Genomic DNA, 27,932 nt, shown 5'->3' on the forward strand with positions numbered 1-27,932 from the left:
CTTTAAAAGTGTTTATTCCTTTACAAAACTTAACTTGCACTTGTTAAAAAGTGGGGGGAAGAAATAAACTTTTTCTCTCCGATCCACTGGTTTACAGAATAAGGGGAATATAAACTGGCTGTTATGAGGGTCCTGTGGTTTTAAACCTGGGGTGTTTCTGCGTGCTCTATTTTACTGAAACACACCTGTAAAAATGTTAAGTAAAGGGATGTGTCTTCATATAGGTTTATCTTTTAAAGTGTTTATTCCTTTACAAAACTTTCACTTGTATTTGTTAAAAAGTGGGCAAAGTGGGCCTTCTTATCTCTGATCCACTGCCTCACAGACGCTGTTTTTGCTAACTATAACTTTCACATGGATTTGTTAAAAAGTGAGGAGGAAAAAAAAACTTCTCTCTGATCCACTGGATTAGAGAATACTTTTATTTTACACACAAAGATACATCAATATAAATTGTTACAGGCTCAGTATAAAATTAATAATATGAGATGCCAAATAACTAGGGTCCATCAACATTTATTAAGAAAAATTATTTATCAAAGATTACACAGCATAATACAGAAAGGAAAAGTCAATCATTGCCAGCCCATTCTGAAAACACATCCCTCACCTGTATTTATACCTGATTCAAAGATTGGTTATATGGTCTAGCACAGCTACATCAGTATAATATGCAATATTATTTCCTTACTCTTAGCTACTAATATGCCTTATCCAGATAAACTAGTAGTTAGTAATAAAAAAAAAAGTTCATTTCTAATTAATAGCTCACTTTGTGAGTTCAGTTTTATGGATTCCAGTAAAGTTGCATCCGTTACATGGGAAGCCACCCCTGCAGCATTAGCAATGCATGTAATTATAATTTCACAGGCAATGATTTTCCACTTTGCCTTTCATCTGGCTGCAAAGCATTCTCATACTTTGGTTTGGTTTGGTCAAGAGTGTCACAATGCATCAGGAGTCTTTTGGGATTAGTTTGGTCAACAAAACTGAGCATCACTGCCATTTTAAATTTAGTCCTCTTCTTTAATTGAAGAAATTCTCATTATTGTTTCTTTGTGGGAATTTTTAAAGAATGGATAAACGTCTCCAAAGAATGAACAATCATTAAATGTGAACAACATAGACTTATTAGTTACATTGAAAAAGGTCACCTGCCTGTCTTGGCAACTAAAATAAATTCCAATTTTCTTGGGCTTTTTCTGCACCATGACCCGGGTCCATGGGTCTGTTTTTGCCCAATAATCTTTCCCACTCAGACCCAGAGCCCAGAATCCCTCTTTAGGGGACAGAGAAATCTTTCCTTTTCTCTGTATAGATTTTCTGGCCACTCCTATGTCCCAGTCAGTGCTGTTTGTGACATCCACCTCCCAGTAGTGCTCTTCAGAGGAGAATCCTTCAGAGCCTAATACACAGACAGTTGAATCGAACCTCCCTGGGTTTGGTGGAACTTTCTGAGGTTGGGCTTCATGTTTAAAACTCTTCTGATCCTCAGAAATTGAGAGGTTGGGGTGGGCTGTTCCTGCATCAAGAGTGATGTCATCTGCAAAGAGAGATTGGGTTTTCAAAAGCACTGGTCTAATGTCATTTTGAGCTGGGATAAGAGGAACTTTATAGGGTGGGCCCCATCCTGCACTCTCTTCTAGGTGGGACTTTTGCCTGATTGAAGCTTGCTTGACAATGTTTTTCTTGTACTGAAATGTATGAGAGGATTCACAAAGCCTCACTGTCTAACCTGCTTTTGTGGCCTGATCCAGTAGATGTGCTCAGATGAGGAGGTGCCACCCTTATGTGTGCTTAAAGTTTAGCCTTTGTTTAAGTACCATGCTGAACTAAGGCCTTGGGAAATGTGGGATCTCTGTATTTCCCTATTGTCTTCATTATTGAACAATAAATATTTTAATGGGCTATCTTGAAAATAATGTTTTGTTTAAAAGCTAAAGTGGGGGATTGAGACTCAGGATTCTTGAGTTCTATTCCCCTCTTTGACACAGACTCATTGGATAAGCTTGTTCAAATGTCTTGAACAGTATCTGTAAACTGTGTGCAATACCAGCCTCAGTGAGGGATAGATCTGGCTGGATTAAGATTTGGAAAGAGTTTGAAATTATCATATGAAAATTGCAGTAAAAATGCACCACTGGCATATGCTCATCTGCCATAAATCACCATGAATAGAGCTGTGTCTTTCATCATCACTCAGTGTCACATTCATTTTTTCCATAATCAACCACAATCACAAATCAACTGCCAGAGCTAACTTCACCATTATCTTCATCAGTATGAAATGTCATCATGATCCCACACATTTGACTCCTGGCCACTACTACCCACCTTCCTCACTCCTGGGATCATTAATGGATTGTGTGATTAATGGAGTCACCATCACCACTACCACCTCATATGTGCTTTTACCCTGATCCAAATCCTGAGGCCCTGGCAGCATTTCCTCAGTCCTTACCCAGATCTAACTTTCACTGAGGGCTAATTCTAATCTCACATCTGTGCAAATTAGGAGTGACTTCACATAGATCCATGAAGTTACACTGATGTGAAATTGGTTTGAGGTCAGCATCAAATCCTGCTATACATGCTTTGCCTAAATAAAGACTGTGTAAAAGCTATGGATGGCTCTCAGGATTTGTTCTCAGGGTAGCAGCATTTTCTGGCATGTTTCTAATTTGGTTGCTGTATTCACACAATGATTTCTTAATGCTGGAAGAAATGTGTATTCTGTTACCTGTTTTACTGCGAGCCTTTCTCCATTCTGAAATCAGAGGGAGAAACAACAGACATTGAATTACAAGAGGCCCATATTAAAGGTTTTCCTGGCTCTGAAAATAGGATGTTAAAATATACACAGAAAATCTCCCTAGAATGCACACACAGGCAGACTTAGTACACCATGCCTGCATGAGGCCTTTTCTGAACTCCTCTGATTAGAAACCTGAACAGGGTATTGGTCTGCCTAAGAACTGCTTTGTCTGTCCTGTACCTCAAGCCAATGCCTCATCTCATTATGTAACCTGCTCTTTTTTGGGCATGGTTTTAGTTTTTTTTCTTATATAAACCAAACTGCCTCCCCTCCCAATCCCCCCACCCCTTATGCACACCACCTGACATTCTGTTAACAACAATTCAGACCTCATGTCATAAACAGACAGTTAAGGGTTAATTCCTCTTTAACTCTAAAGGGTTAAGAAGCTCACAGAACCTAGCTGACACCTGACCAGCAGGACTAAATAAGAAGATAAGATTCTTTAAAAGAGGGAGGAGGGAAATAGTCTTTGTCTGTTCTGTAAGTGCTTGTGCCAGAGCAAAGGATCCAGAAATCAGACATCTAACATTTCTTAAAAGTAGTGAGAATTTAAAGAAGGAATGTATTAGATTATTATTATTATTTTTGTGTGACTTCTTTTGCATAAGAGGGAGAATTAAATTGGGTTTCTTTTGTGTAACTTTACGGTTTTGCCCAGAGGGAAATACTCTGTTTTGGATCTGTTGTCTGTGAGAGTATCTTGCATGCTAATCTCACAGAGGTATTCCTTTCACCCTTTTTTTTCCTTTAATTAAAAGTCTTCTTTTAAGATCCTGATTGATTTTCCTTGTTTTAAGATCCAAGGGGCTTGGATCTGGGCTTACCAGGAATTGGTGGAGGAGGGAAATTAGTCTCAAATCCTGCCAGGAAAGGGGGAATAATTAATTTTTCCTTGTTTTAAGATCCAAGGATTTTGGATTGTGTTCACCAGGGAATTGGTGAGGGAAGAAGTCTTATCTGCCCAGAAGAGGGGGGAGTTAAAGACTTAGGAAATATTTAGCGGAAGGCAGAGTTTCCAAATGACTCTCCCATAAACGTTTGTTTAAACCATTTGGTGGTGGCAGCTACTAAACCTAAGATGGTAAATAAGCTTAGAGGAGTATTTCATGCAGGTACCCTAAAGTTCAGAGTGGGGGAAAAAACCTTGACACCCCACCATTACTATTTATTTTGGTGGTTTGGGTGCAGCTGTACACTCCAAATGAGAGAGTGGCTAAGATTCAAGTCCACAAATGACTTAGGTGTTAAATGTCCTTCACTACAGGTAATGGGGTTAGGAACAGGGATATTGTAAAATGGGACCCTACTCCACCCTAAATTATCCTGGTGGGATGAGAAGCAACCCATCTCTCACTGCCCCTGGCATGACCCAGAGGAACAGGCTGGGTGTGGTTCACTGCCTGTGGGAAGGCATGGGACACTAGTAAGTCAGGCTTGACAAAGCCCTGGCTGGGATGATTTAATTGGGGATTGGTCCTGCTTTGAGCAGGGGGTTGGAGTAGATGACCTCCTGAGATCCCCTCCAACCCTGATATTCTATGATTCTATGATTCCAGGTGACTTCCCGCTGATCTATCTAGCAAAGTTACACCAGCAGGGCCTTGCCGTCTGGGTCTCCAGGACACATTGGGGTTGGATTTAAGGCTGCAACCCAATCACCAATTACCCTCCTTCTTGAGGAATCTCACAGCTGATTGGGAGACCCCAGGATGGAGCCTGAAAACTGGAGCCTATCACGAAGTAGCTTCCAAATCACTTTAAGCTCTCGCCATGGTACCTTCTCCCCAATTGTTCCTCTTACCATAATGGATCCATCCGAGAGCTGGAGTGCTCCTACCCAGCTATTAGCTAGATTAATATTACTTATTGGGAATCTAACTAGGGTAGTAGCTTTGTATTTAACTAGACTGTTAAGAAGAGCACACACATACAACACCACATCAAATGCAACAGCCTAAAAATGGGGAAAAAAAACTTGTTAGCAGTTTTCAAAATATACTAAGCATTTAAAAGATTGTAAAATACAGTATACTGAAGCAATTGTTACATTACTTCCTACTCTTGGATGAAAAACATACTGAACTATTTCCTCTGTATGTGCTCATACTAAATAACACACTTTTAACAGAAACAATTTCTTGTGCGGGTGGTGAAATTTGGCTCCTTGATTTGATAGCCCAGAATGGGAGGGGTGTGGCATTATAGGGGTAATGCCCCCACACACAGGGTTATAGTGTCACTCAGAGTTCCACCCCAATTAACACAGCAGTGTCTGCTCTCGCTCCCTGTAACCCAAGGTCAACTGAAAGGGAGAGAAATAGAGAAAAGAAACACAAGTCCGTCTCTGAGCCCCAGACTCCCTAGCCTTCTCTGAGCTAGGGCCACTTTTGTCTGGGCCTTGCCTCAGGATGGGACCAGACAAGCCTCCACAGACCCAGCTACAATCACCCTGCAGGACTCATTGCCTCCCCCTGGCTCATGGGGTGCCGGGAACTCCCCAGCTCTGGGCAGTCACAGATCCCTGCACTGCAGGTCTCAGGGCACTATGAGGAGGAGTTACTAGGCTCCCACAGCTCAGACCTTCCTGCTGCCCCACTAATTCCCCCTGACTGTGTCTCTCCCATTCCCTCACAGTGAGGCTCTGATCCCCCAAATCCTCCCTGCTGCCCCATCTCTGATGCTGGGTTCATTCCTCTCCATGGAGCTGGCTGAGTCCATCCCAGCATCAAAGACAGTTTTCTGCTCTCTGCAGTGAGAACTGCCCTGGCATTGGCTCACACGTCTGTTTCTGGGTCACTGTGCAGCTACCCTGGGTCTCTCGCACAGTTCTTCTCCCCCTGTCCCTGGCCCCAGATCCTCTCCTCCAGAACTGCATTCACTGTCTCCTTTCCCAGAACACATGGAGTCTGGTACCTGAGCTGGGCTCTCTGATCGACTAGGCAGCTGGGTCAATCAGACTGACTTGGGATACTGGCTACTGGCCATTGACCCTGATCAGAAACTCTTTGATTGGCCAGAGGCCCTATCAGTCCCAGCATCTCATCTCCTTTTTGGCCCTTCTCCTGTCATGGGGAGAGGCCAGTCTTACAAATCTACCCCATTTTGGTAAGGTGCCCACTGTCCCCTTACAACATCATCTAACTTTTAGGCAGCTAGTCACCCTGTGAGATTCACAAGGACTGAGTTAATTGTCAGGCTCCCTATTCACTGCATGATATAGCTTGTAATTAATACGTTAACCTATTATAAGAGACTAATATGTCTGATAAGTAATGTGTTAAAAATATCATAAGGTTTAAAGCTGAAATGCAAGAAATCCACGGGCTTAGACCTGTAAAATATTTAGCTTAGACAAATTAGGCCATCGGATAAGTCAGCCATATTATAAAAATGTTAGCATAAGTAAGTTAATAATAAATCTGATGAGCTTGTGTCTATGTTTGTGTACTGATGTTTTGAAGAAAAAACAACAACAACCTGCTGAGTCTGAGAGGTCAATGAAAACCGCAAGATGACAGTTGGTAGCTAAGGTGAAATGTTAGAGAACTATCCAAGAAGCCTATCAGGTGAAACTAAGATGTCGGAAACACTCCCAAAGATGGACATGAGGAGTTCAATCCTCATGCATGTTAATGAGCTTTGGAGGGAATATGCATCACTTATTATAAATAGAGCCTGCCAGTCAGCATTTCCTGATCCTCCACAGGAGTCGGACACCTCCACTCTTCTGCAGGATTCCATATGAGTTTGAAAGAATTGGAAATACTGATGCTGGACACTTTTGCTTTTTCTAACCATTGCCATTTATGTAACAGTCACGTTAATTGGGGTTTTCTATGTGATAAGACTTTTAACAAAGGTACCAATGATTAAATGTGATCATAGTTTTTTGCATGCTCCTCAAGCCTTCAACGATGCTACCCACATGGTGGAGAAATAGGTGTCTAACCATGGGCTCCACAAAAGCCAGCACTCTCAGCAGGGTGCCACCTAATTTAGCCAGTGGAAGATGCTAAGCCCGGGAAGTTCAGCAGGGAGTTCCACAACTCACTCTGGACTGGAGGGAGGTGCATATCTCTGCTTGTGATTCACAGCCATAAGCTGTCTCCTGGAGTCAGGCATCTACTGCATGTCTTACAAGTAAAGCAGGAGTGTGTGCTCAACTACACACAAAATGAATGGAGGGGAGGACTCTCTCCCTTGTAACCTTTAGCCGAGTTATTACTGAACTCACCCAGGGTGAGGGAGACTCAGTTCTCACCCTCTGTCTGAGGTGAAGCAGGGCTAGACCTTGGATTTCCCACCTTTCACCAGAATGCCATAATCACTGGGCTGATGGGTATAGATCATGGCTGGACCTGTGGCTAAACAACACTCAGAGAAGTTTGGGGTGGGGAGGTGGAGTGATTAAAGGTTCTGTTGCATCTCACCCTCCAATTGTGAGCTGGCCCTGGAGTGGGATGTTCCCACTGCACAGAACACAGCAGCTTGAAGGATGCTCTAAACTGTTCTTGTCACTACAAGATCCCAGGGCTAATGCACATGGCAGATAGAATGGATACTGAGCCATGCTCCCTTTTTCCTGGCCACACCTCTTGCACTAGAACTGAAGGAGAGTGATATAGAGGGATGCACAGTAGCTGAAAAACATACAACATTTCAACAGTGCAAGGGGAAACCCCTAGAACTCAGATGCATTACTTTTGTGGAAGTTTGTGAACTCATAGCAGCGTGAAGAAACTGCAATGTGGCTGAGAACCTGGAAGAAAACATCTTTTTTTCCACAGTAGTATATAAAATTTAAAATAAATATAATTTTTGTCTACTCAAAATAATTTTCCCAATTCTTAATACACGCCATATCATGAAAAAAATTACATCATGAAACATTAACACCATAGAAAAAAATATGCTAACCTCCAACAAACACTCAAAGATAAAATGAACAGAAGAGGAGGCAAGGCATTATAGAATGTCCATACTGTACAATGCTTCTGAAAATCAGTCCTTCAATTTTAGCTTAAAGAGAGAATAAATACAAATATTCTAGGTGATGGATCAACTTGGTGTGAAAGGAAGTCATCACAGTTCTGTTATGGGATTATAAAAAACATGATGAGTAATTCACTCTTCTTGGATTGAGCCAAAACAATTAAATGAAGACATATATCTTTTAATATATTAATGTTCTTCTGAAGGATAATAGCAGCTGAGAAATAAAAGGGAACTTACCATATTCATTCTGGAGTTGGTCTGCAAAAGAACAGAGGGATTTTAATTAGAAATTGGGTGAATAGGTATGACCTTACTTCTCTGAAGGAGCTCTCCCTGCTGACCTCCCCAGTCATCAGCTGCCAGTTTTCTCATTCATCCTCTTTTTTATAAACCACATTTGAACGATCACCCAGGTTCAGGAACAGCTCAGAATCTTGCATTCCACAATGAAGTAAAGACCCTGTACTCTCACAAACTTGGAGACTCAGCCCACACCCCACTGACTTTCTCTTTATAATTGTCCTTCTCCCAGCCACATGTTAAAATAGACACCATACTGATAGGCTTGAACCCTCAGTCTATACCAGAAATAAAAATGATACCCACAATCAACAAGTAATTTGTACTCAATCTGATAAAAACTAAATTAAAAATTCAAAGTAAACATAATGTTCTCTTTCCCAAACTTGTCAAACCAACCAAATACCTTTCTTTGACAAGGTAACAAGGCTTGTGGACAGGAGGGAAATGATAGATGTGGTATATCTTGACTTTAGTAAGACTTTTGATACTGTCTCACAGGTGCTTCTCATAAACAAACTAGGGAAATAAAACCTATATGAAGCTACTATAAGGTGGGTATATAACTGGTTGGAAAACTCTTCCTAGAGAGTAGTTATCAGTGGTTCACAGTGAAGCTGGAAGGACATATTAACTGGGGTCCTGCAGGGATCAGTTATGGGTCCAATTCTGTTCAATATCTTCATATTTTAGATAATGGCAAAGAGAATATTTACAATATTTCCGGATGATTCCAAGCTGGGAGAGGTTGCAAGTGCTTTGGAGGATAAGATTACACTGCATAATGATCTGGACAAACTGGAGAAATGGCCTTGAAGTAAATAGGATGAAATTCAATAAAGACAAACGCAAAGTACTCCGCTTAGTAATGAATAATCATTTTCACACATACAAAATGGGAAATGACTCCCTAGGAAGGAGTAATGCGGTAAGGGATGTGGGTTATAGTGGATCCAGAGCCAATTGGGAGTGGGGGGGAACGAGAGGGCAGGAGGACCATTTGGCCTGGGCCTCAAGCTCAAAGGAGGCCTCTGATTTAGACACTTGTTAATTTTGTGGCATTTGATAAGTTTTGCAACTTGTTCTTATGTGCATCCCTATCAAGCCAAAATGTGACACACTCTCTCAGCTTAGAGCTGCAAATTTAAGCAAATAAGAGATGTGATTTGGTAAAAGACATTTTTTTGTTAACTGATATAGATTTTGTCATAATAAAGAGTTAAAAATGTTCATAAATATTAATAGAAATATATCAGTTCTGATGACACAAGATTAGACCATGATGAATGTGTCCTCTCAGATCAGCTGATTATATAAACAATCCACTACTAGTGGCTGGTGCTGGATCAAGTGCATGTTAAAAAGTAGAGAATTGTTACATTTTAATGTCTTTATAGTTTTACATCTAGTTGACTAAGGTATTATTTATGTGTGAGAATTCCTCATTATTATCTTCATATGGTAGCTAAAAGAGGTGACTGGTTGGTTGGTTGAGCCCTAGCTTGGTAGCATGGCCATCATCATAGGCTTTCACAGACTATAGGCCCAGATTTAAGGTGAAAATTTGTGAGCACAGTCTTGTACAGTGAGTTTCATGAGGATACACGTTTGAAATTTTTGGACATTATCCCTCTGTCTGAATCCATGTCTGTGTTTACTATATATATGTCATCCCTTTGTGTTCAGATCAGACTGTTATATTATACCTTGCATGCTTGAGTTTTGATTCAGTGATAAGACTAATAACCTGTCTGACTGTTTAATTTTGTGTTCTTAATTAGTATTCCTTCATTTTAAGACTTTTCACCATTTGTGTACCATTCATCATTTGTGTACATCTTTACAGAAGAAGATTTCAAGTGTAGATAAACTACTTATTTACAGCAGAATATTTCAAGTGTGAATAGGCTACATATAGACCAGATAGATCACTACGAAGAGAAGATTTGAAAGTGGTGGAAGCAAGAGATGGCAAAAACAACTGAGTGAAGCAGTAGCTAAGAGCTCAAAGCCAATAACTTCATTTCTCAAACCACTGGAAAACGCACCTTACCCAACAAACAATACTACAGATAATGAAAACTCTGCAACTGCAACAGGTGATATTTCAATGCCAATGCCTGAACATGAGGACAGTAGTCCAGAAGTAGATGTTCCAACAGTAACACATGCAGCAGAAGATCCTGTGTATGATCAAGAAACTCAACAGCAGCAGGAAGATGTAGACCTTACAAAGCAAGAGCAATTCATGAGTACTACAGGTTTGACTGTGAAGTAATTATTCTGCTCTACTCCACACTGAATAGGCCTCAACTGGAGTATTGTGTCCAGTTCTGGGCACCATATTTCAGGAAAAATGTGGATAAATAGGAGAAAGTCCAGAGAAGAGCAACAAACATTTTTAAAGATCTAGAAAACATGACCTATGAGGCAAGATTGAAAAATGTGGGTTTGTTTAGTCTGGAGAAGAGAAGACTGAGAGGGGACATGATAGGTTTCAAGTACATCAAAAATGTTGTTATAAGGAGGAGGGGAAAAATTGTTCTCCTGAACCTCTGAGGATAGGGTAAGAAGCAATGGGCTTAAACTGCAGTAAGGATGATTTAGGCAGGACACCATGAAAAACTTCCAAACTGTTGGGATAATTAAGAGCTGGAATAAATTGCCTAGGGAGGTTATGGAATCTCTATCATTGGATATTTTTAAGAGCAAGTTAGACAAACACCTACCAGGGATGGTTGAGATAATACTTTGTCCTGCCTTGAGTTCAGGGGACTGGACTAGAAGACCTCTCAAGGTCCTTTCCAGTCCTATGATTCTATGATTATATGTTAAAAAATGCAGATGAAAGTGACTAAATGCATTTTTCTGAAGAGTTCCTGAGCAATTAAAAATGAGATATTAGGAAATCAAAGCCCAAATTTAACTTGAGGTAACTTGCCTGCAGCGCTATGAAATCCAATATTAAGGCAAATGTTTGAGGCATGAGACAGTACAAAGTACACTAATGTCCTGACATGGTATGGGACGGCAAAATACTTAGCCAAACAGATTTTTCATAATGAAAATAAAATAATACAAATCTTTCAATATGCAATATGCGTTGTAGCATCACAAAGTACAGTGAGATGAACACAGTGATGACTCTTCGTTTCAAACAGGGGCCGGTTCTGTGGCAATGGCATTGTTCACAAACCTATCCTAGCATTCTCATTTTCTCCTGGAGATCACAAACATTACAATCAAATCATGTTACAAAATTAGGCGGAAAGTGACTAAGGACACTTTTCTGTGGAGTGTAAATATACTTACTGAGCAGTTAAAAGTGAGGTGTCAGAAGATCAAAGCTCAATTTTTTTCACCCCTACCCCTGCCCTATCATCTGTTATTAGGGTCCATTGCAGAGAACCTGTGGCTCCTGGTGATGTAACAGGGAGCTGGGTGTGCTCAACAACTCTGAAAATCAGGCCCACGCTCTTCAAAGGTGGAGGTGCAAAATCAATGGAAGTATAACACAAAATGGGGTCCCCAGGAACTAAGAGACATTTGTCGGCTGAGAGAGGAGGGAGGGAGAACACTACGGTCAAAAATAATATGTTTTCCATTACAGAGGTTTTATCTATTTTATTTTATTTTATTTATATATAACTTTATTCATTTTATTTTAATTTGTTTGTGTGAAACCACGAGATAATCCCATTTTTTCCTGTAATTATTCTGAAAAGAACATCAATATCTAAGCATTCACCACAGGGACTAAACTCTCTGTTATATAAGCAAAAATAGCTCCAATGACAATCCATTTCTAAATGCCCATCTCCCGGCCACTCAGTACCACAGGAACCTTATCGACAATGACTTGTAAAAGGAGACTCTCGAAGGAACTATTGTGATACCAACAAAATACAAGCAACTTGCATTCTGTCTGATTAACACTAAACTAAAACAATCAAAGTAAACCTATCATTCTCGTCATGTAGCTTCTCTGAAAAATGAAAAAAACAAATTCAAAACACACATTTTGCACTATGTAATATGCACTCTAGCATCCTAATTTACTCTAAAGGACAAATACTCTGCACTGCTAAACTTTCTTTGTGACATCCAGGGCATGTGCACACAGCAGCTGGAAGATGTGATTCTCAGCTTGGGTGTATGTGTACATAACAGCGCTGCTCGAGGTTCTGCTTAAAAATTGCAGTATGGTGGCAGCTGTCACTGAAAAAGGCTTCAGCTAACTGACCAAGTCAGTACCCAGGGCTTCAGGTAGAGTTAGACTTGGGTGGGAGCCAGAACCTCCGCTTCTGGCACTGTGTCAACACTGCTATTCTTAGTCCACTACTAAGAGCAAGAAAAATAACTACATATGTGAATCCACTTGCTGGGTGTGTTGACCATTTGAATAAAAACTGATTTTTTGAAGGGCAGTGAGATGAACACAGTGATGGCTCTTCATTTCAAACACAGCCTGCTTCTGTGGGAATGGCACTGTTCATAGAAACCTGTCCTAGCTTTCTCATTTTCTCCTGGAGATCATAAACATTACAATCAAATCATGTTACAAAATTCAGCAGAAAGTGACTAAGGACACTTTTCTGTGGAGTGTAAATACAGTTACTGAGCAGTTAAAACTGAGGTGTCAGAAGATCAAAGCTCAAATTTAACTTGATGTAAGTTGCCCTTCAGTATTATGGGGGAAGCCAACATTAAGACATTTTTCTGAGGTAAGATACAGGGCAAAGTGCATTACATGGTATGCGAGGGTGAGATAGATAGATAGATAGATAGATAGATAGATAGATAGATAGATAGATAGATAGATAGATAGATAGATAGATAATATGTTTGTAATGAAAAAAGCCTAAAAAATAATTCTATCTGTCTATCTATCTTGATTGTTATACTGCATTCATGGTTATATTATCTCATAGGATGAGAGGACTAAAACAGAGACAAGGAGAGAGAAAGCAAGATCAAAGGGGAAAGAGGTTGAAAATATTACAATGTGAGATAAGTGTTAAAATGTTTTGTGACTAAGGAACACTCAAGGATACTCAGGGTAGGGTGTGAAGAAGGAGGGAGAAAAGATTCTGCTTTCATCTCCCCCCCCCCCATTTTGAGCTGGCTCTTCATTGAGATGTTTCCACCTTGCAGGATACAGCAGCTTGAAGGATACTCTAAACTTTTCTCGTTACCAACAGATCCCATGCTTACTGCCGATGGCAGGTAGTAGGAATTGAGCCATGCCCCCTTTTTATTGGCCACACCCCTTACACCGGGCAAGAAGGAGGAGGAAATGTCAGCTTATATACTGGCTGTACACCACAGACAGGCATCCTCATGCAAGGCACTTAAAATCAGTCCTTCAAGTTTAGACCAGATTAAAAAATAAGTACAAAAATTCCTGGCTAATTATGTACGCTTCTGTGAAAGGAAGTCCTCAACAGTTCTGTTACGGGGTTTAAAAAAACCTGATGGTTAAAAAACTCTCCCAGACTAGCCAATGAAATGAAGAATATCTCTTTTTATTTAAGAACATTCTTCTGATGGAAAATCCAGTTGTGAAATCAAAGATAACTTACTCTTTTCACTCTTTAGTTGGCCTGGAAAAGAACATTGTGATTTCAATTACCAATTGGGAGAACACATATTACATCAACTCATTCAAGTAGCTGTCCTTGCAGACCTGAACAATCATCGGCTGCCAGTTTTCTCATTCATCCACTTTACTACACACTACCCCGATCCATAGGCCAGATCTAGTAATAGCTCAGCATCTTATATTTCAGAATGAAACAAAGGAGAGGTCGTGGGCATGCATAAAACTGGAGAACCATCCCATACCCCACTGACTCCTGCCACCCATTATCACAGGCACTTTACTGACAATGACTTGAACTCGCAGTCTGGTAGTGTAGACAAGGCATGATTTTCAGGGGGGAAAGCAGAGTCGGGGTCTGGGAGAAGCAGTGGGGGCCAGGGGTGATGGAGGGAGTGGGTGGGGAGCCTGGGGAGGCAGTTGGGGGCCAGGGCCAATGGGGTGATATGTGGGTTCCATAGGAGGTGAGGGGATGGCTAGGGGAAGCAGAGGGAGGCAGGGTGATGGGTGGGGGTCTGGAGTATGTGATGGGGGGCAGGAGCAATGGGGGATACCAGGACAGGCAGCGCCCACCAGAGTGCCAAAATGCAAGTTTCTCCAGGATGCCATTTTCCCTATGGCTGATCGTGGCAGGGCTGGCCTTAAGGGTGGGTAATGTGGGGGAAGAGGGTGTTGCTAGAGGTGTCTTGGCAGTCACCATGAAGTTTACAGTGGTTGTGGTGGTGAGGGAGGGAGTTGCCATTTTTCGCCCCTCCCCCTGCACTAGCATCAGTTCTTAGGGGCCTATGCAGAGAACCTGTGGCTCCTGGTGACGTAATAGGGAGCTGGGTGCACTCAACAACTCTGAAAATCAGGCCCACGCTCTTCGAAGGTGGAGGTGCAAAATCAATGGAAGTATAACACAAAATGGGATCCCCAGGGACTAAGAGACATTGGTCGGCTGAGAGAGGAGGGAGGGAGAACAGTACGGTCAAAAATAATATGTTTTCCATTACAGAGGTTTTATCTAATTTTTTTCATTTTATTTATATATAACGTTATTCATTTCATTTTAATTTGTTTGTGTGAAACCACGACGTAATCCCATTTTTTCCTGAATTTTTTCTGAAAAGAACATCAATATCTATGCATTCACCAAAGGGACTAAACTCTCTGTTATATAAGCAAAAATAGCTCCTATGACAATCCGTTTATAAATGCCCATCTCCCAGCCACTCAGTACCACAGGAACCTTATCAACAATGGCTTGTAAAAGGAGACTCTCAAAGGACCTATTGTGATACCAACAAAATATAAGCAACTTGCATTCTGTCTGATTAACACTAAACTAAAACAATCAAAGTAAACCTACCATTCTCATCCTCTAGCTTCAGTGAAAAATGAAAAAAACAAATTCAAAACATACATTTTTACTATGTAATATGCACTCTAGCATCCTAATTTCTACTAATGGACAAATACTCTGCAGTGCTAAACCTTCTTTGCAATTCTCAGCTTGGGTGTATGTGTACATAACAGCACTGCTCCAGGTTCTGCTTAAAAATTGCAGTATGATGGCAGCTGTCACTGAAAAAGGCTTGGGCTAACTGACCAAGTCAGTATCCAGGGCTTTGGATAGAGTTAGACTTGGGTGGGGAGCCAGAACCTCCACTTCTGGCACTGTGTCAACACTGCTATTCTTAGTCCACTACTAAGAGCAAGAAAAATAACTACATATGTGAATTCATTTGCTGGGTGTGTTGACCATTTGAATAAAAACAGATTTTTGAAGGGCAGTGTGAAGGGCACTAGAGTGCCTTGTGATAAAGGAGGATATTGATATAAGAGGCACCACAGAAACCTGGTGGACTGAGAGTAATCAATGGGACACAATCATTCCGGGGTACAAAATATATCGGAAGGACAGAACAGGTCATGCGGGGGGGAGGGAGTGGCACTATATGTGAAAGAAAATGTAGAATCAAATGAAGTAAAAATCTTAAGTGAATCCACATGTTCCACAGAATCTCTATGGATAGAAATTTCATGCTCTAATAAGAATATAACATTAGGGATCTATTATCAACTACCTGACCAGTACAGTGATAGTGATGATGAAATACTAAGGGGCATTAGAGAGGCTATCAAAATTAAGAACTCAGTAATAGTGGGGGATTTCAATTATCCCCATATTGACTGGGAACATTTCACTTCAAGATGAAATGCAGAGATAAAATATCTCGATACTTTAAATGACTGCTTCGTGGAGCAGCTGGTACGGGAACCCAAAAGGGGAGAGGGAACTCTAGATTTAATCCTGAGTGGAGCGCAGGATCTGGTCCAAGAGGTAACTATAACACGACCGCTTGGAAATAGTGACCATAATACAATAGCATTCAACATCCCTGTGGTGGGAAGAACATCTCAACAGCCCAACATTGTGGCATTTAATTTCAAAAGAGGGAACTATGCAAAAATGAGGGAGTTAGTTAAACAAAAGTTAAAAGGTACAGTGACTAAAGTGAAATCCCTGCAAGCTGCATGGGCGCTTTTTAAAGACACCATAATAGAGGCCCAACTTCAATGCATACCCCAAATTAAGAAACACAGTAAAAGAACTAAAAAAGAGCCACCGTGGCTTAACAACCATGTAAAAGAAGCAGTGAGAGATAAAAAGACTTCTTTTAAAAAGTGGAAGTCAAATCCTAGTGAGGCAAATAGAAAGGAGCATAAACAATGCCAAATTAAGTGCAAGAGTGTAATAAGAAAAGCCAAAGAGGAGTTTGAAGAACGGCTAGCCAAAAACTCAAAAGGTAATAACAAAATGTTTTTAAGTACATCAGAAGCAGGAAGCCTGCTAAACAACCAGTGGGGCTCCTTGATGATCAAGATACAAAAAGAGCGCTTAAAGATGATAAAGTTATTGTGGAGAAATTAAATGGATTCTTTGCTTCAGTCTTCACGGCTGAGGATGTTAGGGAGATTCCCAAACCTGATCCAGCTTTTGTAGGTGACAAATCTGAGGAACTGTAACAGATTGAAGTGTCACTAGAGGAGGTTTTGGAATTAATTGATAAACTCAACATAAACAAGTCACCGGGACCAGATGACATTCACCCAAGAGTTCTGAAAGAACTCAAATGTGAAGTTGCAGAACTATTAACTCACGCAGGGTTACAAATGTCCATCTCCCAGACACCTATTGCATCAGACACCTCAGATACACTGCTTGAACCATGAGCCTGTTGACGGAATGATTGTGATACCCACAAGCAACGAATAACTTGCGATCAGTTTGATTAACACTAAACTCAAAAATCAAAGGAAACCTACCATTCTGTGTCTCAAGCGCCTCTGAAAGAGTAAAAAAAAGAAAAATATGATGTCAAAATAATGCAAGTCTTTCAATATGCAAACCCGTAGCAAAATTAAAAGAAGGAACACACTCCCTGCCCTACTTCGCTTCCTTTGTGACACACACAGAAGTCTGCACAGCATCTGGGAGGTGTGATTCAGCACTATGAAATCCAACATCAAGGGATGTATTGGATGTATGCGACAGGAAAGAATACACAAATGTTCTGACATGACATGAGAGGGCGATCAAACTACAGTATTTTAATAATGAAAAGGTAATCTTGAAAACTGACTCTATCACAAATTTTACACTCTATTCATCTCTATATTGGTTCGATGGAAGAGAATTGGGAGGACTCAAAGAGCAACGGGAAGAATGAGACCATGGAACATTGGGAAAAAGATTAAAGAGCAAAGAGGCAGAAAACATTAGAATGTGAGAGAAAAGTGAAACTTCCCCCCCCCCCACAATAATTAATAGAAAGAGGTAAATTAAGGAAAAGGGAAGGTCTGTTCAGAGTCTAAGCTGACTTCCCTTTTCCTGTTGCACATCTTGAAGTTGAATTTGCAAGAGTGGCCCGTGATTTAAAGAGTGTATTTTAGTGACCTTATATGTCCAGACATCCTGTCTCTCCTCTTGAGTTAATTGGGAGTTAGCAGTGCTCAACAACTCTGAAAATCAGACCCACACTCTCTGCAAAATCAACGGAAAGTATAACAAAAGATGTGATCTCTAGGTAGTAAAGTTCATTTTTTAGCTCAGAAAAGACAAAGTTTGAGAAACAAATCATAATTTTCTTCCATTAGAGAGGTTTTTTCTTGGTCTTTTCCCCCTGTTATTTAGTTATACGTGGACGTATTTCATTTCATTTCTTGGGGGCCACTGAAGCCACCGGACAATCCCATCTGTACTTACTATTCTTTTCCTGCATTTCTCCTGAAAAAGAAAATCAATATTTCAGCATTCACAAACGGGCTCCATCCCACCTTGGAGGAGGGCAAAGAGCTTATATGAGAATGCGAGGAAATGTACAAAAGGTCAGTGGCAACAGTGTTGTTCATTTCTTCAGAAATGGACAAAGGATGCAACTGCCCTTCTCAGCTCTGCATACACACACAAGCCACGTCTCAACCAGGGCCTCTTGTTACACCACTCACCGAGGAGGTGGGAGACTCAGTTAGTTCCTCTCTACCTGAGGTGGATCGGGGATTTCAACTTGGATTTCCCACCACTCACCAGAGTGCCTTAATCACCGGCCTGAAGGCTGTTAGAGAGATCCGGAGTAGTGGCTAAAGAATGCCCAAGGATGCTCAGGATAGGAGTGGGGAGGAGGAGTGATGAAAGGGTCTGCTTTCATCTTTCCCTCCAATTTTGAGCCGGCTCTTCAGACAGATATCCCCACCTTCTGGGATACAACATCTTGAAGGATGCGATAAGCCAATTCTCAATACCAACAGATCCCATGGGTATTCCAGAAGGCAGGTTATATGAATCCCGAGCCGTGCCCCTTTTTCCTTGCCAAACCCTCCACACTGGGGAAGAAGAAGAGGGAATGGAGACATAGAGACTGCCTCAACACCACACAGTGTTTCCCCACTGCGAGGGCATTCCCCTAGAACTCACAGCCTTTATTTTGATTTTGATTTTTCATGGGAGGGAGTTTGTGTAGCGAGAGCAGGATGCAGAAGCTACAGTGTGGCTGAGAAAATGGAAACAAAATATTTGTTGAAACTCATAGAATTACTATTCCGTAGAGGTGGACAACATATAAAAGAGATAAATTTTGCATCTTCTTCAAATGATTTCCATAATTAATAACACCCACCAGCTAAAGAAAAAGGTTTTATCCTTAAAAAATAAGCACCATAAATATCTTATGCTAGTCTCTTGAACACACTGAAAGTGAAAGTTAACGGAAGAGGAGGCACGGCTTTATCATTGTGTGTGCCGAAAAGGATACTTAAAAACTGTCCTTCATTTTGAGGCCAGAAAGAATATGTTCTAAGCTAGTTAAATAACTTTCGGTGAGCAAGAGCCCTCAGTGGTTCCATTATGGAGCTGAAAAGCAATCTGATGGGTAACGATCTCTCCATGGCCTTAGGGGAAACAAGGAAATGAAGAACTAGGTGCTTTTATTAAAGAACAGTCTTCTATAGGGGGAAAAAACAGTTGAGAAATCTTACAGAACTTACCATTTAATCTACAGAGTTCACCTGCAAAAGGACAGTATGATTTCAATGAGAAATTGGATGAACACTTCTTACCTTCCCTCACTCCTTGCAGAACTCGCCAGTGACAGATGCTAGGGTTCTCATTCATCCCTTTTCCTACACACCACATCTCACCCATCAGCCACATCTAGTAACTACTCAGAATCTTGCTTTCCAGAATTAACCAAAGCAAAGTCTCTGTGCTCGCACAAAACTGGAGAACCAGCTTACTCTCCGCTGACTCGGCGTTACAAATGCCCATCTCCCAGAAACCTATTGCATCAGACACCTCAGATACACTGGCTTGAACCCTGAGTCTGTTGACAGAAAGACTGTGATATCCACAAGCAATGAATAATTTGTGATCCGTCTGATTAACATTAAACTCAAAAATCAAAGCAAACCAACCATTCTGAATCTCAAGCGCCTCTGAAAAAGAAAAAATATTATTACAAAAGAATGCAAACCCGTTGCAAAATTAAAAGTAAGGAACATGCTCCCTGCCTACTTCACTTCCTTTGTGACACACACGGTATGCCTGCACAGCATCTGAGAGGTGTGATTCAGCACTATTAAATCCAACATCAAGGGATGTATTGGATGTGTGCGACAGGAAAGAATACACAAATGTTCTGACATGACATGAGAAGGCAATCGATCTACAGTATTTTAATAATGAAAAGGTAATCTTGAAAACTGACTCTATCACAGCTTTTGCACTCTATTCATCTCTATATTGGTTCAATGGAAGAGAATTGGGAGGACTCAAAGAGCAACGGGAAGAATGAGACCATGGCACATTGGGAAGAAGATTAAAGAGCAAAGAGGCAGAAAACATTAGAATGTGAGAGAAAAGTGAAACTTTTTCCCCCCACAATAAATAAAAGAAAGAGGTAAATTAAGGAAAAAGGAAAGATCTGTTCACAGTCTAAGCTGACTTCCCTTTTGCTGTTGCACATCTTGAAGTTGAATTTGTAGGAATGGCCCCTGATTTTAAGAGCATATTTTAGTGACCTTATATGTCCAGACATCCTGTCTCTCCTCTTGAGTTAATTGGGAGTTAGGAGTGCTCAACAACTCTGAAAATCAGACCCACACTCTCTGCAAAATCAACGGAAAGTATAACAAAAGATGTGATCTCTAGGCAGTAAAGTTCATTTTTGAGTTCAGAAAAGACAAAGTTTGAGAAACAAATCATAATTTTCTTCCATTAGAGAGGTTTTTTCTTTTTTTTCCCCCCTGTTATACATGGACATATTTCATTTCATTTCCTGGGGGGCGGTGAAGCCACTGGACAATCCCATCAGTACTTACTATTCTTTTCATGCAGTTCTTCTGAAAAAGAAAATCAATATTTCAGCAATCACAAACGGGCTCCATCCCACCTTGGAGGCGTGCAAAAAGCTTATATGAGAATGCGAGGAAATGCGCAAAAGGTCAGTGGCAACAGTGTTGTTCATTTCTTCAGAAATGGACAAAGGATGCAACTGCCCTTCTCAGCTCTGCATATACACACAAGCCACGTCTCAACCAGGGCCTCTTGTTACGCCACTCACCGAGGAGGTCAGAGACTGAGTTAGTTCCCTTCTGCCTGAGGTGGATCAGGGATTTCAATTGGATTTCCCATCACTCATCAGAGTGCCCTAATCACCGTCCTGAAGGTTGTTAGAAACATCCGGAGTAGTGGCTAAAGAAAGCCCAAGGATGCTCAGGATAGGAGTGGGGAGGAGGAGCGATGAAAGGTTCTGCTTTCATCTTTCCCTCCAATTTTGAGCCGGCTCTTCAGACAGATATGCCCACTTTCTGGGATACAACATCTTGAAGGATGCGATAAGCCAATTCTCAATACCAACAGATCCCATGGGTATTCCAGAAGGCAGGTTATATGAATCCTGCGCCGTGCCCCTTTTTCCTTGCCAAACCCCCCACACTGGGGAAGAAGAAGGGGCAAATGGAGACATAGAGACTGGCTCACCACCACACAATGTTTCCCCACTGAAAGGGCATTCCCCCAGAACTCACAGCCTTTATTTAGTTATAATAAATAATAATGTATTTGGGAGAGGGATAGCTTGAGCATTGGCCTGCAAAACCCAGAGTTGTGAGTTTAATCCTTGAGAGGACCACTTAAGGCTCTGGGGTAAAAATCAGTACTTGGTCCTGCTAGTGAAAGCAGGGGGCTGGACCTTCCAGTTCTAGGAGATAGGTATATCTCCAATTATTATATTATTATTAAGGGCAGTGAGATGAACACAGTGATGGCTCTTCATTTCAAAGAGAGCCTGCTTCTGTGAGAATGACACTGTTCATAGAAACCTGTCCTAGCTTTCTAATTTTCTCCTGGAGATCTTAAACATTACAATCAAATCATGTTATAGCTGCAAAGAATCCTGTGGCACCTTATAGACTAACAGACGTTTTGGAGCATGAGCTTTCATGGGTGAATATCCACTTCGTCGGATGCAAGTAGTGGAAATTTCCAGGGGCAGGTTGGAGAGCTCTTTTTTGATGTTTTCCTGTTTGCTGTATAGGATGCTGATCTGGTGGTTCCTCAGTTTCTTTGATAGAGTATGGCATAATCTCTCACTGTGGTCTGTGTAGTATGTAGTGAAGTCCGTTTGTATGTATCCACTACTTGCATCCGACGAAGTGGGTATTCACCCACGAAAGCTCATGCTCCAAAATGTCTGTTAGTCTATAAGGTGCCACAGGATTCTTTGCTGCTTTTACAGATCCAGACTAACACGGCTACCCCTCTGATACTTGACACCATGCAAGGCACTGCATTTAACTGTATGGAGTGGAAATCCATCAACCTCATGAAGAAACTTGCACAAATACAGACAGATATCATCTTCCTTTCCAAATGCAAACGGATGGACATCATACCAAATGGACTAAAGGTAAAAAATCCACTGCTATCTACATACTACACAGACCACAGTGAGAGATTATGCCATACTCTATCAAAGAAACTGAGGAACCACCTGATCAGCATCCTATACAGCAAACAGGAAAACATCAAAAAAGAACTCTCCAACCTGGAGACTCTCATTAATAAACAAACTTCCATACAAACGGACTTCACTAAAATAAGACAGGAGATCTACATTACTCTCTGCACCTCTCTACAAAGGAAAAAGGACTGTAAGCTGTCTAAACTCCTACCTGCCACATGGGGCCACAACCGTGGTACCCCTAACCCACCCAGCAATATTCTCAATCTATCCAACCACACACTCAGCCCAGAAGAAAAGTCTGTCCTATCTCGGGGACTCTCTTTCTGCCCTGCCACCCCCACCAACATGATACAGTTCTGCGGTGATCTGGAAGCCTACTTTCGCCATCTCCAACTCAAAGAATAACATAAGAACATAAGAAAGGCCGTACCGGGTCAGACCAAAGGTCCATCTAGCCCAGTATCTGTCTACCGACAGTGGCCAATGCCAGGTGCCCCTGAGGGAGTGAACCTAACAGGCAATGATCAAGTGATCTCTCTCCTGCCATCCATCTCCACCATCTGACAAACAGAGGCTAGGGACACCATTCTTACCCATCCTGGCTAATAGCCATTTATGGACTTAGCCACCATGAATGTATCCAGTCCCCTTTTAAACATTGTTATAGTCCTAGCCTTCACAACCTCCTCAGGTAAGGAGTTCCACAAGTTGACTGTGCGCTGCGTGAAGAAGAACTTCCTTTTATTTGTTTTAAACCTGCTGCCTATTAATTTCATTTGGTGACCCCTAGTTCTTGTATTATGGGAATAAGTAAATAACTTCTCCTTATCCACTTTCTCAACATCACTCATAATTTATATACCTCTATCATGTCCCCCCTTAGTCTTCTCTTTTCCAAACTGAAGAGTCCTAACCTCTTTAATCTTTCCTCATATGGGACCCTCTCTAAACCCCTAATCATTTTAGTTGCTCTTTTCTGAACCTTTTCTAGTGCTAGAATATCTTTTTTGAGGTGAGGAGACCACATCTGTACACAGTATTCGAGATGTTTGCGTACCATGGATTTATATAAGGGCAATAATATATTCTCAGTCTTATTCTCTATCCCCTTTTTAATGATTCCTAACATCCTGTTTGCTTTTTTGACCGCCTCTGCACACTGCGTGGACATCTTCAGAGAACTATCCACGATAACTCCAAGATCTTTTTCCTGACTCGTTGTAGCTAAATTAGCCCCCATCATGTTGTATGTATAGTTGGGGTTATTTTTTCCAATGTGCATTACTTTACATTTATCCACATTAAATTTCATTTGCCATTTTGTTGCCCAATCACTTAGTTTTGAGAGATCTTTCTGAAGTTCTTCACAATCTGCTTTGGTCTTAACTATCTTGAGTAGTTTAGTATCATCTGCAAACTTTGCCACCTCACTGCTTACCCCTTTCTCCAGATCATTTATGAATAAATTGAATAGGATTGGTCCTAGGACTGACCCTTGGGGAACACCACTAGTTACCCCTCTCCATTCTGAGAATTTACCATTAATTCCTACCCTTTGTTCCCTGTCCTTTAACCAGTTCTCAATCCATGAAAGGACCTTTCCTTTTATCCCATGACAGCTTAATTTACGTAAGAGCCTTTGGTGAGGGACCTTGTCAAAGGCTTTCTGGAAATCTAAGTACACTATGTCCACCGTACTTTCAGGACAACACTGAACAGCGCACTGATACACAGTTACACTCCCACCAACAGCACAAGAAGAACTCCACATGGACTCCTCCTGAGGGTCGAAATGACAGTCTGGACCTATACATTGAATGCTTCCGCCGACGTGCACAGGCAGAAATTGTGGAAAAACAACATCACTTGCCTCATAACCTAAGTCGTGCAGAACGCAATGCCATCCTCAGCCTCAGAAACCATCCTGATATTATAATCAAAGAGGCTGATAAAGGAGGTGCGGTTGTCATCATGATAAAGGAGGTGCGGTTGTCCAAAAGGAGGCCGCCAGACAACTCTCCAATACCAAATTCTACAGGCCACTTCCCTCAGATCCCACTGAGGAATACACTAAGAAACTGCACCATCTACTCAGGACACTCCCTACACTAACACCGGAACAAATCAACAAATCCCCTTAGAGCCCCGACCAGGGTTATTCTATCTACTACCCAAGATCCACAAACCCGGAAATCCTGGACGCCCCATCATCTTGGGCATTGGCACTCTCACTGAAGGACTGTCTGGATATGTGGACTCTCTACTCAGACCCTATGCCACCAGCACTCCCAGCTATCTCCGTGACACCACTGATTTCCTGAGGAAACTACAATGCATTGGTGACCTTCCAGAAAACACCATCCTAGCCACCATGGATGTAGAGGCTCTCTATACAAACATCCCACACACAGATGGAATACAAGCTGTCAGGAACAGTATCCCTGATGATGCCACAGCACAACTGGTTGCTGAGCTCTGTGCCTTTATCCGTACACACAACTATTTCAAATTTGATGACAATATATATCTCCAGATCAGTGGCACCCGCATGGCCCCACAATATGCCAATATTTTTATGGCCGACTTGGAACAACGCTTCCTTAGCTCTCGTCCACTCATGCCCCTTCTCTACCTACGCTACATTGATGACATCTTCATCATCTGGACCCATGGGAAGGAGACTCTGGAAAAATTCCACCACAATTTCAAGAGCTTCCACCCCACCATCAACCTCAGCCTGGACCAATCTACATGGGAGGTCCACTTCATAGACACCACGGTGCAAATAAGTGATGGTCACATTACCACCACCCTATACTGAAAACCTATCGACCGCTATGCCTACCTTCATGCCTCCAGCTTCCATCCCGGGCACACCACAAGATCCATTGTCTACAGCCAAGCACTGAGGTACAACCGCATCTGTTCCAACCCCTCAGACAGAGACCAACACCTACAAAATCTCCACCAAGCATTCTCAAAACTACAATACCCACACGAGGAAATAAGGAAACAGATCAACAGAGCCAGACGTGTACCCAGAAGCCTCCTACTGCAAGACAAACCCAAGAAAGAAACCAACAGGACTCCACTGGCCATCACATACAGTCCCCAGCTAAAACCCCTCCAACGCATCATCAGGGATCTACAACCCATCCTGGACAATGATCTCACAGGCCTTGGGTGGCAGGCCAGTCCTCGCCCACAGACAACCTGCCAACCTGAAGCATATTCTCAGCAGTAACTGCACACCGCACCATAGTAACTCTAGCTCAGGAACCAATCCATGCAACAAACCTCGATGCCAACTCTGCCCACATATCTACACCAGCGACACCATCACAGGACCTAACCAGATCAGCCACACCATCACCGGTTCATTCACCTGCACGTCCACCAATGTAATATATGCCAGCATATGCCAGCAATGCCCCTCTGCTATGTACATCGGCCAAACTGGACAGTCTCTACGGAAAAGGATAAATGGACACAAATCAGATATTAGGAATGGCAATATACAAAAACCTGGAGGAGAACACTTCAACCTCCCTGGCCACACAATAGCAGATCTTAAGGTGGCCATCCTGCAGCAAAAAAACTTCAGGACCAGACTTCAGAGAGAAACTGCTGAGCTTCAGTTCATCTGCAAATTTGACACCATCAGCTCAGGATTAAACAAAGACTGTGAATGGCTTGCCAACTACAGAACCAGTTTCTCCTCCCTTGGTTTTCACACCTCAACTGCTAGAACAGGGCCTCATCCTCCCTGATTGAACTAACCTCGTTATCTCTAGCTTGCTTCTTCCTTGCATATATATACCTGCCCCTGGAAATTTCCATTACTTGCATCCGACGAAGGGGGTATTCACCCACGAAAGCTCATGCTCCAAAACGTCTGTTAGTCTATAAGGTGCCACAGGATTCTTTGCTGCTTTACAGATCCAGACTAACACGGCTACCCCTCTGATACTTGAAATCATGTTATAAAATTCAGCAGAAAGTGACTAAGGACACTTTTCTGTGGAGTGTAAATATAGTTACTGAGCAGTTAAAAGTGAGGTGTCAGAAGATCAAAGCTCAAATTTAACTTGATGTAACTTGCCCTTCAGTACTATGAAAGCCAACATAAAGACATTTTTCTGAGGTAAGAGATAGGACAAAGTTCATTAATAATATGACACGGTATGCGAGGGTGAGATAGTTAGATAGATAGATAGATAGAATCATTTTTTAGGCTTTTTTCATTACAAACGTTTTATAATCTACCTATCTATCTATGTATCTATCTCGATTGTTATACTGCATTCATGGTTATATTATCCCATAGGATGAGAGGACTAAAACAGAGACAAGGCGAGAGAAAGCAAGATCAAAGGGGAAAGAGGTTGAAAATATTACAATGTGAGATAAGTGTTAAAATGTTTTGTGACTAAGGAACACTCAAGGATACTCAGGGTAGGGTGTGAAGGAGGAGGGAGAAAAGATTCTGCTTTCATCTCCCCCACCCCCATTTTGAGCTGGCTCTTCATTGAGATGTTTCCACCTTGCAGGAAACAGCAGCTTGAAGGATACTCTAAACTTTTCTCGTTACCAACAGATCCCATGCTTACTGCCGATGGCAGGTAGTGGGAATTGAGCCATGCCCCCTTTTTCCTGGCCACACCCCTTACACTGGGCCAGAAGGAGGAGGAAATGTCGGCATATATACTGGCTGTACACCACAGACAGGCATCCTCATGCAAGGCACTTAAAATCAGTCCTTCAAGTTTAGACTAGAGAAAAAAATAAGTACAAAAATTCCTTGCTAATTAAGTAAGCTTCTGTGAAAGGAAGTCCTCAACAGTTCTGTTACGGGGTTTAAAAAAACCTGATGGTTAAAGAACTCTCCCGGGCTAGACAATGAAATGAAGAATATCATTGTTTGTTTGTTTGTTTCTTCTGATGGAAAATTCAGTTGTGAAATCAAAGATAACTTACTCTTTTCACTCTTTAGTTGGCCTGGAAAAGAACATTGTGATTTCAATTACCAATTGGGAGAACACATATTACATCAGCTCACTCAAGGAGCTGTCCTTGCAGACCTGAACAATCATCGGCTGCCAGTTTTCTCATTCATCCACTTTCCCGCACACCACCCCTGATCCATCAGCCAGATCTAGTAACAGCTCAGCATCTTATATTCCAGAACGAAACAAAGGAGAGGCCCTGGGCTTGCATAAAACTGGAGAACCATCCCACGCCCCACTGACTCCTGTTGATAAATACCCATCTCCCAGCCACCCATTATCACAGGCACTTTATTGACAATGACTTGAACTCGCAGTCTGGTAGTGTAGACAAGGCCTGATTTTCAAGGGGGGGGGTAGAGTAGAGTCGGGGTCTGCGGGAAGCAGTGGGGGCCAGGGGTGATGGAGGGAGTGGGTGGGGAACCTGGGGAGGGAGTTGGGGGCTAGGGCCAATGGGGTGATTTGTGGGGGCTTTGAGATAGAGTGGGTGCCAGAGGAGGTGAGGGGATGGCTAGGGGAGCAGAGAGAGACAGGGTGATGGGTGGCGGTCTGGAGGAGGCGGTGGGGGGCAGGAGTAATGGGAAGTACCAGGAAAGGCAGCGCCCACCAGAGTGCCAAAATACAAGTTTGTCCAGGACGCCATTTTCCCTATGGCTGATCCTGGCAGGGCTGGCCTTAAGGGTGGACAACGTGGGAGAAGAGGGTGT

The 27,932-nt window shown here is 42.0% G+C and overlaps 1 protein-coding gene across 1 annotated transcript; it reads right to left on the reverse strand.

The window, feature by feature from the left end:
• Positions 1–483: 483 nt before the first annotated feature.
• Positions 484–27,868, reverse strand: LOC120388847 (butyrophilin subfamily 1 member A1-like). Its single transcript, XM_039510939.1, has 7 exons — positions 27,814–27,868; positions 19,491–19,688; positions 17,965–17,985; positions 17,025–17,045; positions 8,051–8,071; positions 2,741–2,767; positions 484–1,543 (listed from the first exon to the last, which is right to left on the reverse strand). The coding sequence occupies exons 1-7, from the start codon at positions 27,866–27,868 to the stop codon at positions 1,014–1,016; spliced, it is 873 nt and encodes a 290-aa protein (XP_039366873.1). The 3' UTR covers positions 484–1,013.
• Positions 27,869–27,932: the final 64 nt, after the last annotated feature.

This window comes from Mauremys reevesii, linkage group 22 (assembly GCF_016161935.1).
Source record: "Mauremys reevesii isolate NIE-2019 linkage group 22, ASM1616193v1, whole genome shotgun sequence".
Taxonomy (NCBI): domain Eukaryota; kingdom Metazoa; phylum Chordata; order Testudines; family Geoemydidae; genus Mauremys; species Mauremys reevesii.

Coding starts and splice junctions, on each gene's coding strand:
- LOC120388847 (XM_039510939.1), bottom strand. CDS start 27,868: ATGGCGTCCTGGACAAACTTGTATTTTGGCACTCTGGTGGGCGCTGCC. Junction 19,689..27,813: donor GGTGGGCGCTGCCTTTCCTG/GTACTTCCCATT, acceptor TTTCTTTTTCAG/AGGCGCTTGAGATTCAGAAT. Junction 2,768..8,050: donor CCAACTCCAGAATGAATATG/GTAAGTTCCCTT, acceptor CTCTGATTTCAG/AATGGAGAAAGGCTCGCAGT.